At 39.7% G+C, this 15,822-nt stretch overlaps 1 protein-coding gene across 2 annotated transcripts in view; it reads left to right on the top strand.

The window, feature by feature from the left end:
* Positions 1-14,985, top strand: part of BPGM (bisphosphoglycerate mutase) — a 29,137-nt gene extending 14,152 nt beyond the window's left edge. For both annotated transcript variants that reach the window (XM_033099320.1, XM_033099321.1), the window contains one exon: positions 14,011-14,985. In XM_033099320.1, coding sequence (XP_032955211.1) covers positions 14,011-14,189 — 179 coding nt within the window. In that variant the 3' untranslated portion in view covers positions 14,190-14,985. The remainder of the gene's footprint in view (positions 1-14,010) is intronic.
* The last annotated feature ends 837 nt before the right edge of the window (positions 14,986-15,822 follow it).

Here is a 15,822-nt window from a genome sequence, read left to right as displayed (position 1 = left end):
AGGTTATTGGTAACAAAATGAAGTGATCTTTATGAGATTTTATTGTAAACTATTTAGCATGTGTTTTTTATCCCTAATTTTTATAACATTGGCCAAGAGCCAAATCATTACTCATATACCTGCATCCATTAGTGCAGAAATCTAAAATCTACAGACTTTATTGGCTATTAAAAACTTTATTGGCTAGACATGGCGCTCGAATGTTTGTGTGCGTGTGTGTATATATATCTTATTTACACAACTCTATAAAGGGTTCTATTCTTCCTTGTTCAGAATAGTCAGATATTTAATTAAATGGTGTATAACTTCATCATTTCTGGACTATAGTACTTTAGTGTTTGCAAAAGACTTGAGGCTCCACTTAGAATAACAACAAACTGAAATTTAGAATTTCTGCCAGCAGATGCATTCTTTCTCACATGTCCATTCCTTTTTCCAGAGATGGGATTTAGATCTCTTTGTGGCCAGACTCCCTTCCCGAAAGAAAATGTTAACATCTCCTTTAGGATCCTCTTTTATTCCCCGTCTTAGCTAGGGAAACCTCCCTAAACAACAATTTCCTGCTGTTAAGTACCACCTACTCTCATATCCTCGGGTTTAGATCTGTAAGATTATTCTGTAGCCCTAAGCATAGCTCCTTCTTGATGCCACCTCCTGTTAGTGCATTGATGATTTAACAGCTGTTAATGTTCTTTTCTGAAGGAAATGGGAAGATTTAACAAATGGGGGTAAAGAAAACTGATTGAACGATGAAAGGATTTGACAGTGGCCTAAAGGATTGTGATGTAGTGATGATGGAGGAAGAATTACCTATGGAAAACAAAGTTTCCTATAGAAAAGTTTACTTTCTATATGTGAGGGAGGTTTTGATCCCTCCCTCAATAATTTATTGGAAAACAATTGGATGGCATAGTTGCTTTGGAAAGCAATCTGGCAGTTCTTTGATGGGTAAAAATCCACGCCTAGGTACATACCTGTATTAGCTTCCTTGTGCTACTGCAATAAAGTACCCAAAACTGGGTGACTTAAAACAACAGGTACTAATTTTCTGGGGGCTAGAAGTCCTACATCAAGATTTTGGTTAGGTCATGCTTTCCCTGATGGTTCTGGGAGAGACCTTGCTTGCCTCTTGTTACTTCCGGTGTTTGCTGAAATCTTTGATTCCTTGGTCTGTAGACCCATCACTGCAACCCTCCGTGTTCACTTGGCTTTCTGCCTGCGTGTGTCTGTTTCTCCCAAATTTCCCCTTTTCATAAGGACGCCCACAATATTGGACTAGGGCTTACTTCATTTTAACTTGATTACCTCTATAAAGACCCAATTTCCAAATAAAATCACATTCTGAGATACTGAAGGTTAGGAGCTCAGAGTATCTTGTTTTCAGGGGCTACAGTTCAACCCATAACAATACCTAAGAGAAATGAAAATACATAGTCACATAAAGACTTGTGCACAAAACTTTATAGCAGTGTCATTCCTAAAGCCAAAACATGGAAGCCACCCAAATGCCCATCAACCGAGGACGGGATAAATTTAATGTGATATCTCCATGCAATGGAATATTACTCAGCAATAAAAAAGGATGAAGTATTGATCCATGCTCCAACATGGCTGAACCTTGGAATTGTTACAAAGAAAGAAGCCAGTCATAACGGATCATACAGTGTAGGGTTCCATTTATATGAAATGTCCAGAATAGGCAGATCTATAGAGACAGAAAGTAGTTTATTATTTCCTATGGCTGGGGTACAGGTGGTGTGGGGAGACTGGGGAGGGGTGGAATGAAGACTGACAGTACAGGGTTTCCTGTTTGGGTGGTGGAAATGTTCTAAAAATGTTTGTGGTGATGGTTGCAAAACTCTGAATATGCTAAAAGCCCCTGAATTGTATACTTGAAGTAGGTGAATTGAATGGTATGTGAATTATCTCCAAGCTGCAAATATAACTTAATCAATGAGATTGAAAGGTTAAAGAATTTGACATTTGCCTAGAAAACAATAGTTTAAGGCAAATATGTAAAAAAAAAAAAAGTGATAACAAAATAGAAAGCATGGATGTGGAATATAGAATAAAGAAAAAATTAAAACACAACTTGACCACTGGGGCAGAAATGGATTATAGGGATTGATGAGAAATTAGCAGGCTTTCGTCCTCAAGCTTTGTTTAACCTTTCTTCTGAAGGTCTGTTTCTCTGTCTCTCTTTTTTTTTAAGTTGATTGTATGGAACTAAATTACCTTTCAGAGATTAATGAAATTGAAGCAACCTTAAGTTATAACTCCTATCCCTATCATTATAAACAGGCTTACTAGAAAATGTTTTATTTGGGGGCTAATTGATTTAAAAGAGTTGTGTTCATACTGGAAGAGGTAAGTTGTATGAAGAGACTTGAGAAGGAAGTATGTGAAAGTAGAAAAAGATACAGGGCTAGCAGGTGTCTGCAGGGGCAGAGAAGGAAGGAGTTTATGATGGAGATGGAGAACGGCAATGGCTGGATTGGTGGCCATGGAGAATGGCAGACATTCAGAGGGAAAAACTGGCTGAAAAGACAGACCATGCCATTAGCCGCGCTCCCACCTGGCACTATACATAGTTGTTGCAACATTATCGACTTTATTCTCCATGCGGTACTTTACATCTCCGTGACTATTTTGTAACTACCAAGTTGAATTTCTTAATCCCTTTTTCATCCAGCTCGCCAACCCCCACCCCCCCTTCTGGCAGCCATCAGTTTGTTCTCTGTGTCTATGAGTCTATTTCTGTTTCGTTTGTTCGTTTGTTCTGTGGTGGGATTGCAAATTGGTGCAGCCACTATGGAAAAGGGTGGTTTGTAATGTTGGCTCACCTATCCTGGGTAGAACAATTTTGTTCCTTTTTGGCCTGTAGTACCCCCTGGTGGTTCTATTGTTAAGATTCATGAGTTCTTTGATGTTGTCCCTATGGTGACTTACCCCCACGCTTAAAATGGAAGAAATTATTTCACGTGCATGAAAAGACTGGAGTAATTTTATGGATCACTTACTTCATAAATTAGTTATCTCTTGTGTTAGGAGTCCTCTAAATGATATTCTCCACTAATGGAATTTCTCTTGTATTAATAGTATATATGAAAGCATAAGATCCAAGTATTCACAGCTATAAGAATTAAGCATAAGTGACTTTCCCAGGATCAGAAGAAATAGCGTATGTTATTTCTTCCATGTCATCCCTGTTAGTTTAGTGAGATATCAGCTCTTTAACAATTTATTCTAAACGCATGTGCTCACAGGAATGGGAATATCGATATTAGACCTCTTATCTTGCCACGTGTGGTTTTTTTCAAGAGCGCGAGTAACAGGCCTTCATGTGGTGCTTTATAAAGTCCCAGCCTAAAAGAAAACATCCCATTGAATTTGGATGCTAACTTTTCAAGACTCCAGAACTTAAGTCAATCTCCCTTACTTTAGGGGGAAAATACAGAGTTTTGTCTCATGGGAAGGACGCCTTGCCAATGTGTGTGTGTGTGTGTGTGTGTGTGTGTGTGTGTGTGTTAAAAAATACATATCATAAAATTTACTATCTAACTGCAAATTTATTTTTACTGTAAAGTTATATGATCATAAACTCCCATTTTCTGGTTAATACGTGTTATCTCAGTACAATTATTAATAGCATCTCCTTTCACTTTCAAAAGTGCCCTAGCTCGGATGATAAACTATATGGTCACCTTACTATAAAGATGTTCGCTTTCACTATAATGTTAAGAGTGAATCCTCCAAATGGGTCTAAGCAGATTCCCTATGTCCTATAAACACAAAGGTTGCTAAATTCTATCTATTGATTACAAAAGTAAAAATGCTTGTGGTTGTAGAGTCATCTGATTCCTAGTCATGCTTTCCAGGTAGGTTTATATAAAATTCTCCCCTATAAAACAGGATCTTTCAAGGAGCTGGAATATTTTTTCCCTGTATTGTTTTTATACTGCTTGACAGAGTTAACGCGTTTTATCGTCTGCTGGGGAAGAAGTCGGAAACTGATAGCATCAATGACAACATATTGTCCTATCATAAAAATCCTTTCTTATTGTTTAAAGACTGTAACTTCAGGGTCGGAATAATGATGACCCAAATAACTAACTGGAATATTGGTTGACCCTGAAAACTCAAAGTGTCTTAATTAAGATCTTTCTCGTAAGAGTCTTCTAGTGTTACTCATCTACTCTACCTTGTATGTACCTCAACAATGGTGAGTGTTGATTCGTAAGACATTATTTTGTTTCTCCCCTCTTTGCTGCTGTGACATTACTCTACAGGCAGCCAAATCCTGACTGACACGTTTTCCATTTGCGGGAAGGAACACAAGTGCCGTTGAAGGAACAAGAAACCCAAACAGACCTCAGATGGCTTGGCCATGAGCGTGATAATTAGATGGGGCTGTGAACTACCCCTAAACCCACTTCACTGAGTCTACACACGATGACTACCTGGGCTTTTTTGTTTTAATTTTTTTTTGCAAAAGTAGCCCTTCCCGGATCTAGTTTTTGTTTGGAATACTAAGTTATAATAAGCTGGGTCAAGAGCATCCTTAGGAGCTAAACCATAAAAAGGTGATTTGATGCAACTCATGGAGTCGTCAGTTATTATTGCTGTTACCCTAGCACTGTGGTCTGTGAGTGACATTTACATTGTAGCCTGTGAATGGTGGTCCCTCCTACAGCTATACAAGGTGGCCCTTTTTTTGAGAGCATACTGTGTGCCAAGCGCAATTCTAGGCATTCTACATACATACGGGGATCTTGCTTAATGTAGAAACTACATTACAAGGCTCTGAACTCACTGGGGAGCTGTGGTTCAATATTGTGTTTAACTCTGCTGTTCAGTGTATCCAGGTCCTATTTTTAAATTGCATTTGGTCAATCATTGATTGCTGAACTGTTTTGCTTTAAAGCAACTGCTTTAATAGAAGGATCAAACTACTGATAGCCTCAGCATCATGGGTGAGTCTGAATTGCATTATGCTAAGTGAAAGAAACCGGGCTCAGAAAACTATATATTATAACTTTTATGTGTAGGAGTCCTCACCCCCATACCTCAGAATGTGACTGTGTTTGGAGATAGCGTCTGTAAAGGTGATTAAGGTAAATGAAGCCATTAGGGTGGGAGAGGAAATTTGGACACACACAGAAGGAAGTCAAGGAAAGAGGCCTTAGAAAAAAACAACACCTTGGTATCTCTAGAATTGTGCGAAAATTTCTGTTGTTTGGGGGAAAAAAAGCCACGATGCCTTGTATAATTCCGTTTGTAATGTGTCAAAGTAAGACTGTTCAGTCATAAAACGGATCTGTGGAAGAAGGTAGGCTACAAAGGGGTACAAGGAAATTTGGGGGGGATGACAGAACTATGCTGTATACCAAAAAGGGTGAATTTTACTGGATGTAAATTACACCTCAATTTTAATAGACCTGCTTTTATCCAGTGAAATGACCGTTGATCTAATTGGGACCTTGCTTTTCATTTTACAAACGAATAGACTAGCTTGCCAATTAGTAGAATTAAATGAAACTTGCTGTGTGCACCTACCTGTACCTTTGAAAACTAACCTGAAGGGCATCGTTAGTGCTTTCTCAAGACTTCGGGAGCTCCTGGTGCTGGCGTTATTTAGCACCTAATCTATAGTCAGTGTAGGGAGTTACCTTTTAAAGTCCTTCCTTCTTCGTAAGAAGTGATGTACAAGCTGCTGGACCATTGAAGTTTTGTCCTTAGAGGTTGTGAGCTCCTTTTGTCAATGTTTTCCTGCTCCAAACTGTTGCTTCTCATTTGCCACCAAATTCTAAGTTCCGTTCTTAATTGCGCCTTCCATCTGCCTTTTTTCCTTTCCGCCACCATATAATCTAAGAGTAGGTCAACAGGGGCCTCATGGAGTCACAGCAGGAGAACAGTAAGTGCAGTGAGAGGCGAGTGATTCAGAGCTAGGTAACTGGTACAGTTGTGAACACAGGAACTGCATATCAGCGCCCAGGGTACGCTTCTTGCCTGATGGGGATGGCCTCTACCCTTTCACATTATTCATATAATAGCTCTGCTCTTCGATTATACATAATTGGGGGATTGCTTTTAACTTGCTAGTAGTTCTCAATACTTCCAGGAGAAAGATTTAAAACAGACGTGAGATATTACATAGTAAGAAAATTCCTACTTAAGAGACGGCTTTACTGACTTTTAGCAGCATAAACAATGAGCTGGGCTAATAAGTCCAGATTGAAGCAGGGGCCCATCTCAGACAAACTGCTCACAAAGTACCACCCTGAAAACTCCTAACCCGGGCTTCATATCTGAAAGCATCCTGTTCTGAGCGTTCCAGACAGGCGTGTGTTTCTTTCTCTGTGGTTGGCATAGTCACTTCCTGTTTGTTTCCTGGGGCCCACGCTGAAGGAAAAGCCAGGCTCTGGACTGAAGCACTGGATAGAGTCTGCATCTTGCCAGCGGAAGTGGATTGTTTAGTCTGGGTTCAAGCACAGGACTAGGCAGTTTCAAGTTTGGAATGAGACTGGCATGCAAGAGACTCATGAAAGACCCATTTGATCCCTGAAGAGTTGCGTGCAGCTGCACACATAACAAGGCAAAGAAGTACTGAGATGAAATTAGAGAATCAGGGAGGAAAGGTCAGCTGGGACGTGGTGTGTGGACAGGGACAGACAGTCAGTCACCTTTGGCATTTTAGTGTGATATTTTCAGAAGCAGCAAATTCAGTCCTTTCTTCTGTGAAGCAAATCCTATAGCACTATGGTGAAGCTTTCTCTTACTGTGAGTGTAATTGCTTTATAGAAACCTTTATTTTTAAAAGTGGTAGGTTATTTAACTATAACATTAAGTGTAAAATCGATTCTTCTCTCTGCCTTATTCTAAATTAGAAGCTCTGTTATTCTGTCATCTTGTTACAATAGTAAAATAACCCATTTCTAGTCGTTCCCCAGCCATTCTTAGCATTGTCCACATATAGCTTTTAAACCTTAAAGAATGATAATTAGAAATAGGTAGAGCATCTATAAAGATCTGAATCTCTTGTGTTAGCTCTTATTTTGGCAATAGAAGAATACAGAACTCTTGTCACAAATCACCCGTCAGAGGAGTGTGAATTGTGACTGACTGGATCAGTAAAGGGAAGTGAGTGTGGGTGGTACCCCACAGTTGAATGATTGGATCAAAACTGTTTCCCTCTTTTTCTAATCCCCCCAAATATGCATAATGGAAATAGGGTTTCTTGTCCTGTAACAGCTCTGTTTCCCTGAACGTCTTGTCTCCTATTTCCTGATAGCCAAAGATTTTGAGCAAATACTTTGGAGATAACCAAAGAAAAATACCTGGAAGACAAACTTAATTTGACTTGTTTACTTTCTTAGCACGAAACACAAACAACCTTTTGTTCAGTCTTTTTAACCCTCTCGTTTTTTGCGTGGGAAGATAATGAAGGAAACACCATCTTGAATCAAGGCTTCAGCGGTAAAAGAGCAGGTTTAACTTGAAAGCCCAGAGAGCTTTAATTCATTGGTTTCAGCGATGTGCTGAGGGTGTGTAAAATCAGGTAGGTCTTTTGGTGTAAAGATACAGCGCCTGGAATTGGACACACAAAGTCTTTCCTTTTGAGGAGCGTGTGTCTTCCTGTTGATCTCTTTCTGAAATTCAGCCAATACTCTGACAAAGTCCTCAGAATGCTTGCATGTATAGGCTCTATGCATTAGGGTTTTTAGTTAACGTTTTATTCCTTATACCCTTTATTTATATGTTAGAAATAGACGCATGTAATACATGCAATTGTAATAGTGGATCATCTAGCTAAATAATTATGGATCCGAGCAGCCAACACATAATAGTGGCTCTTACAGTTGAACAAACATTTTACTCAATTCCTGCAGTGGGTAAGGCACTGTTCCGAAAGCATGGTGATACAGGGATGGCTCAAACATGGTCCCTGTACTCAAGGAGCTTGTGATCCTGGTAGGGGAAATGGCCATTTGCACAGCCCCTCTAACAGAAGGCAAAGTGTGAGTGCTGCAGTATATATGCAGTGGTCTTAATACCTGTGGCTTCTCGTCCTGCTGCAGTGCCTTGGGCGCAGGAGGCCTGTAGGCCCAGATTGGACCTTCTGACGGAAGTCCCGTGTGCAGGACGTGATGTTTGAATTTCTCCCCATATTGGGAGTTGTTACCTTTTGAGTTGTTACCCCTTTGACTTACCACTAGACTTTCATTATTTTTCACTTGAAATATCCCAATCATTTAAATTGATTGCAGTTAACGCCTAGATGCTCCAATATGAAGATTCAAATGAAAGGCAATGGTTAGGGGGTTTATAAAGGGGAGAGGGGTTGATGCAGGGTGAGAACTGTGTGATATTTCCCTTCAGAACATTCTTGGATGCTGTATAAAAAGTCTAAACCAGTCATCAGACAGAAGATGTGATGTCCGGCCACTCGTTTTAACTTTCATGTGATGTTCCAGTTGATGAGTTTGTAACATGATATTGCATAATATAGCATTGATTCAGCTTGGTTTAATCCAGTGCAGATGCATTATTCTTGCTTTAGGAGTTCTGCTTGCTTAACTTTTTTCGGACAAAGAATGTGTCTCATGCCCAAATTGAGCAATGAGTAATGGCTTGACGGTGGTTTTCCTAATTTGTTATTTTAAAATTCAAGTCTCATTGACTGATTAGTAACCAGTCTAAGTATTTTAAATATTTGCAAGTAATTAGTCTGCTGTGTGAATGGCTTGCGTAGTCATTAAAGTGGAATGTCAACTTTAATTTATTTGTTGGAGATGTTTCTATTTTTGTTGAGCTCTCCTTCCTTCGTAGGTGACACATGATAGTTCTCACGGCCTTGGATTAGTTGGCTCTTTGATTCCGTCGCACACATCTGAGCCATAGGCATGAGCTAAGACGGGTGCTATTAAAGAGAAGACCTGCTAGATCTGGTCAGCTCTGAGGCCATAGTCAAACGAGCAAGTCCCATGTGTGCCCCTTCCCAAAGATCTAGAACTCTTTTCTAAGGTCCCAGACTACAACCCTAAACCAGGGTCGTCGTGCTCGCAGTGTTAGCTGTTTCCAGGGGATCAGCCAGATCTGCTCATGTCCTTTACTAGTCTCGCGAGCACGAGGACACCGGGTGTTGGGGTCCAGTTAGCACCTGGCCCTTCCTAAGGCCAGTGCATGTACCCAACTTTCTCCTCTGTCCTTATGCAGCGGGGGAAATCGCCATAGGCGAGTCAGATGACCAGAGTGGAAGTCCTGAGATTTGGGAATTAAAAAAAATAAAAAGGTCCATTATACTACCTTAACAGTTTTGTGACTTGAGCAGTTTTGTGGGTTTTTTTAAGTTCTCTGGATCTGTTAGTATTTTTTTGATGTCCTTATTGGGATATAATTCACATACCATACAGCTCACCTCTGTAAAAGGTACAGTTCAGTGGCTTTCAGTCGACTCCCAGAGTCGTCCATCCTTCACCACAGTTGATTTTAGAACATTTCATTACCCTCAAAAGAAACCCTATATCTAGCTGTCATTTCCCAGTCCCTCATGCCCTCCAGCCCTAGGCCACCCCACTCATCTATTTATGTTACTATAGATTGGCCGGGGCTGGACACTTCATAGAAATGGAATCATCCAGTCCTTTGTGACTGGGTCCTTTCACTTAGCATGGTGTTTTCAAAAGTTCATCCATGTCGTAGCACACATCAGCACTTCATTCCTTTTATTGCCAAATAATATTCCACTGTATGCATATATCACATTTAATGGATCCATTCATCAGTTGATGAACATTTAGGCTGTTTCTGCTTTTTGGCTGTTCTAAATAATGCTGCTATAAAGGTTCGTGACAAGTTTCTGTGTGGATATATGTTTTCATTTCCCTTGGGTATATACTTAGGAGTGAAATTCCTCGGTTCCATGGTAACCATATACTTAACTGAGGAATTGCCAGACTGTTTTCCAAACATTCCACAACATTTTATATTCTTACTTGTGCAGTGTATTAGGGTTCCAGGTTTTCTATATCCTCACCAGCACTTGTTTCTTATCTGACTCTTTTTATTGTAGCCGTCCTAGTGGATACGAAATGGTATCTCACTGTGATGTTGATTTGCATTTCCCTGATGGCTCATGATGTTGACCATCTTTTCATGTGCTTATTCACTATCTGTATATCTTTTTTAGAGAAATGTCTATTCAGATCTTTTTCCCATTTTTAAAATGTGGTCATTTGTCTTTTCATTATTGAAGTGTAATAGTTCTCTATATTCTCCAGATATGAATCTCTTATCAGATACGTGAGTTGCAAAAATTTTTTCCCATTCTGTGAGTTATATTTTCACATTCTTGATGGTGCCCTTTGAAGTGTAAACATTTAAAATTTTTATATGCTCAGTTCATTTTTTCTTTTTCTTTCATTGCTTGTGCTTTTGGTATCATCTGTAAGAAACCATTGCCTAATTAAAGGTCATGAAGTGTTCTATGTGTTCTACAAGTTTTAAAGTTTTAGGTCTTACATCTAAGTCTTCGATCCATTTTGAGTTAATTTTTATCTATAGTATGAGGTAGGGGTCCAACGTCATTCTTTGGCATGTGAATGTACGGTTGTCCTAGCATCATTTGTTGAGAAGATTATTCTTTCTTCATTTAATTGTCTTGGCACACTTGCTGAAAATGAATTGATCAAAAATATGAGACATTATTTTGAACTCTCAGTTCTATTCCATTGAGTTATATGTCTATCCTGTATAAGTCCCCATAACACATGCAAGTACCACTCTATCTTGATTACTGTAGCTTTGTAGTAAGTTTGGAAATTAGGAAATATGAGTATCTCAATGATGTTCTTTTTCAAGATATTTTTGGCTATTCTGAGTGCCTTGAATCTCCATATTAATTGTAAGATCAGTTTGTCAAGTTCTGCAAAAAAACAAAAATCAGCTGAGATTTTGATAGGGATGATGTTGAATCTGCATGTTAATTTGGGGAATATTGACAGCTTAATAATATTAAAACTTCCAATCCATGAACTCGGGTTGTCTTTACGTATAGTTAGGTCTTCTTTACATTTCTTTCAACAGTGTTTTGTAGTGTTCAGAGTTTAAATTTTGTATTTCTTTGGTTAAATTTTTTTTTGGAGTTGTTTTCTTAATTTTTGATTTGCTCATCACTACTATGTAGAAGTACAATTAATTTTTATATAGTAATCTTTTCTCCTGCAGCCTTGTTGAGCTCACTTATTAGTTGGAATAGTTTTTAGTGGGATTGTGTTATCGGAAAATAAAGATTTACTTCTTTCTTTCCAATCTGGATGCCTTTTATTTTTCTTGTCTGGTTGCCCTGACTAGACCCTCCAGTACAATGTTGAATAAAAGTGGAAGCTTAGTCACTTAAAAATAAAGTCCCAGGTCCAAAAACGTTTGTGAAGGTTAATAGTTGGTGGTATTGTAAAGGCACACAGCCCAAAGCAGTGAATCTGAGATGCTGATAGATGTATACACTCATAATTTCTATTTCTCCTTGTAAACGTTAGCCAAACATGGTCATTTTTACCAAATAGTTGTCTTCTACCAAATTGATTTTTGCAGTGAAAATTTAGATTAAATGAAGAAATCTATAAAATCCATCTTTCTTTCCAATTCAATAAGCAATATGCTTGCAGACTCTGGAGACAGATAAAGCATGACCCTTGTGTGATAGATGAATGTAAATACTCGTCAGTGTCCCCATGTTTCTCATGCCTCTAAAGCATACCTCTGCTTTTCTTAACCGTGCAGAATGAAATAGAGGAACTTTGGTCCCAAAAGATGACTATCCTCCCTCATTTTATAAATGAAGAAATAGTTCAATGGTGGTAAAATCTTGGCCAAGGTCACAAGTGTCCGTCCCCAGACTACTAGGCATGATAGGTCCTCAGTTATTGGTTAGTTGAGGGACCTTCAGAATTTCTCTTGGATTTGGGGTGAGAAGTTGGGTTCTAGAACCTCAGTGGCTCACCTGGCTCTCAGCCAAGTGCTGTTGAGTTCTGCTCATGCTGTCTCCATGGATTGATTGTGTGTGCAGCAGCCGTGCATCCAGCTGACAGCTGTGACCTAATGGAGCCAGAGGGCTATTAGAATCCTCCCCGCTAAGCAGCTGGCTGTCTGGTGTGATTATCTTTTCTTGCCAGCTTTAGTTTGGGATGGTAATCTTGTGTTGGGTTGCAGTGTGGGGATGGGGACTTGGCAGGGCAAAGTAATGTTTTCGTAGCCTACCCTTTACATTTTCCACCCAGGAGAAATTTCTACCAGGGAAAGAAGAAACATTTGCTGTGCTACACTTTTTCGTGTGTGGTCCCTTTTCAGTCCATTCCTCCTACCTCACACCCTTTGTCCTGGTAGAGGAAGCGGGTGTGTTTCCTTTTTAATTTGTCAGAGGGAATGGAAGCCCAGAGAAGTTACTTGCCTAAAGTGACATAGATTATGGAGGGGGACTGGCAAAAGAGGAGATGGGCAGTGTACTTTCCACTGTTTCACCGCTGTGTGCGTGCGTCGAGTTTGTGCAGAAGAGTTCTTAGGTAGTGCTTCTGAGCCTGGAAATGAAATGATAATGAAGACCTACCCTAGCGATTGAGATCCAGTGCTATGATTCTGTGACTTTTGGCTGGTGCTCTCGTTATGACTGTTGGTTAATGAAAATGACAAAGTACATTGAGAACTAACTGCTAATAACTTTTTCTGCCATCGTCACCGCCTAAGTAAAGATGAACCTTGAACTCTCCCCGGAACTTGCTCCACCTAGGTTCTTTCTATTAATATAGAACAGAAGCGTCGGGTTAGAATGTAGAAGTCCACGTGACAAAAATGTATTTTTAAAACATAATTTGAATAGTTTCTGTTGCCCTTTAATTTGCCTAACTCCACCTCTTTTCTCCTCCCTTCCTTTGCTCCTTTTGAACTCAGAAGAACTAGAAGGCATCTCGTTGTATAGTAGTTACAGACACCTGGGTTTGAATCCAGTCTCTGCTACTTACTTTCTGTGTGATCTTGAGTTGTTTGCTTAACCTCTCTGTGCTAGAACTTGTGACATGGAAAAATAATAGCTCGTCTCCTCATAGGATTGCAGCAATGATTAAATAAGTTAATACTTATTAAAGCACTTAGAAGAGTACCTGGCATGTAGAATGGACTCAGTACATGTTAGTTGTTTATTGTTAAAAATAGTTATAATAGTACAAATATTATCACTACCACTGCTACACCTATGACTTACTCCAACTCCAGCTCTCCCGGTCTAGGTTGAACTACATGTAATTTGGCTTATGTAAAAAAGAACTGAAGGTGACTTGTCCCTTACACGTACCTTCCCCTCCCTTCGGTCGGCATGATGAGGGACAATAGCAGAATGAAGCCTGTTGACAAGGCACGCTTTCCCATCTGCTCCCGATTCCCCTGGATTGGGCTTCCTGAGCATCTAGGGAAGTGGTCCTCCTTTAGCCCAGGGCATCCCAAGCTCACTCAGGGCTGCAAAAGCAACCCATTCTCATGTGTTGAACTAGAGTCCAGCCAGCCTGGGACAACATATAAAAGGGGGGGAAAAAAACAACAAAACACAAAAAACCAGAAAACCTTCCTGGTTCACTCTCAGATTTTTAAAAATTGGTACCTGTGGAAAATCAGTAACACCGATGTGGGCATGGAGAAAATAATTTTCATTCTTTTGAGATTTAGATAGGAAACAGCCAGAACAGGTCGCCCCAAAAGGTATTTATTGTCCTAAGATGTGATGTGATGTGATGTGATGTGATGTGAAGTGATATGCATTTCTGTCTTAGCTCTTTTTTTTTTCTTTAACTTCTTGGGAAGTTCTTGGCTTCCAGGAACTATAGCTGGAATTCCTTGCAGTATTTGGCGTGGTTCCAGACTTGCAGTTAATCTGAGACTAAGTAAATGTTCAGTTAAACAACTAAACAGAACTTTCTCCAGGGTGGTCTTTAACGCCTTGTTCCTTCCTGTCTTCATCCACAGGCATCTCCGATGAAGACATCATCAACATCACGCTTCCGACTGGCGTCCCCATTCTCCTGGAACTGGACGAGAACCTGCGTGCTGTTGGGCCGCACCAGTTCCTGGGTGACCAAGAGGCTATCCAGGCCGCCATTAAGAAAGTAGAGGATCAAGGAAAAGTGAAGAAAGCTGAAAAATAAAGTCTTTCCCAAGTCTTGGCTAAGAATAGTTGCGAAAAGAAGTGGCATGCAGTGTGTTATAGGTGCTGATCTCATTGTCTCTCTCCCTCCCTCCCCCTTCCTTCCCTCTCTCCTCCATTCCTATCCTGTTTTTTCCAGATTTTTCTACAGCTAGGCTGTGGGGTCAAAGTTTGTATAGATAACTAGGTAACTTATGTTTTACCGGATAAAGACTTTAGGATGCCTGAGTGCTTGAACGTTCTGGATTCGCTCTCCTGCTAACCCTGTTTGAATTAGTCACTAATTCAATTAGTCACAACTAGAACCAGTGGGGCTTCCTCAATGTCCTAAGTTTCTGAGATGGGAGAGTGATAAGTGGAGGAAAAGTGTCAGGTATTCATCATTCAGTAGATCATGATTGTGTCACCGCTGACAGGTACTACTTACTCCAATAAGTGGTTCACTTCTGTATTTACTAAGACTTTCTGGGATGATAGAAAAGGATATTAGATAATACACTAGACTTAAGTATTTATTACTAGTCTTTTCCTCTAGGGAAAGGGATGCTTTTATAGGTACGACGAGAGGCCCATTAAATGGGAAAGCCACAGATAGGTTTGCCAACAACAAAACAGGCCTTCGCTTTGTCTGTAGTGCAGAGACATCCTTTGTCTGACATTTGATGGAATTTCTCTTCGGCAGCTAGAATTAGCAGCACATAGACAACTGTAACCCTTTGTGTTTTTGTTTTGTTTCTGGTTTTTGAATCTTAATCCTTGGGTACTTAAAATTGGTTTAAGAATAAAGTTCTGTGACCGAAAATGATATCCTCAAGTATCTCTATATGATTATAAATATTAGACAAAAGCCTCGAACTGGTCTTCTGCTCATATCATCCTGTCACACTCAAAAGAGTTGCACTTTTTTCAACACACACACACACTCCAATTTCTCTATATATTGAAGGTTGGGGTCAGGGAGAAGGTATAATGTGGTGGGTGTAATTTTATTCCCATGAGCAGAGGAAATGGTATACTGCAGCTTGTCACGTGTATTTGTTGTTGATCTGCTGAGGGCAAAAGATTATAGTATGTAGCTTAGAGTAGCATGGACAGAATTGATTGTTTATCAATCAATCTTCATGACACTGTTTTCCATACTACATCTCTAGATACTGTAGGTGTCTAAGCCATCATTTCTTCAAGCTATTGCCTTATTTCTTAGCAAGTGACATATTTCAGTGATTAAAGTCATGTAAAAATTTTGCAGCTGTAATAGATATTTACCTTTTTTTATATATATATAGCTTTCCAGGGGCGGATTAGCTTATGTTTATCCATTTTATAGTAAAACTGGCATTAGAAGGAAACTAATTCTAAAACCCTTACTACTGCTTGGTTTCCATTTAATCCTTAGAGCAAGACGTGTAGAGCATGGGCTAATGAAGATGGCTGAAAAAGGAGATGAGCCTGGTTTGCTCACAGCTGGCCACATCTGTGATACTTAAAGACATGGAACGGGGATACTTTCAGTTTCTGGCCAATTACTGGTTTCTCTACTGCAGTCCTTTTTGTAGTCCAGTGGCTTAACCAAATGACGCTCTTTAGAATTCAGAGATCAGAGTCAGCTACCAATTGCCAGATCTTCCTAGAAA

This window comes from Rhinolophus ferrumequinum, chromosome 26 (genome assembly GCF_004115265.2).
Source record: "Rhinolophus ferrumequinum isolate MPI-CBG mRhiFer1 chromosome 26, mRhiFer1_v1.p, whole genome shotgun sequence".
Classification (NCBI taxonomy): domain Eukaryota; kingdom Metazoa; phylum Chordata; class Mammalia; order Chiroptera; family Rhinolophidae; genus Rhinolophus; species Rhinolophus ferrumequinum.
Note: the sequence above shows the minus strand (reverse complement) of the source record. Positions and strands in the feature narration are given on the sequence as shown.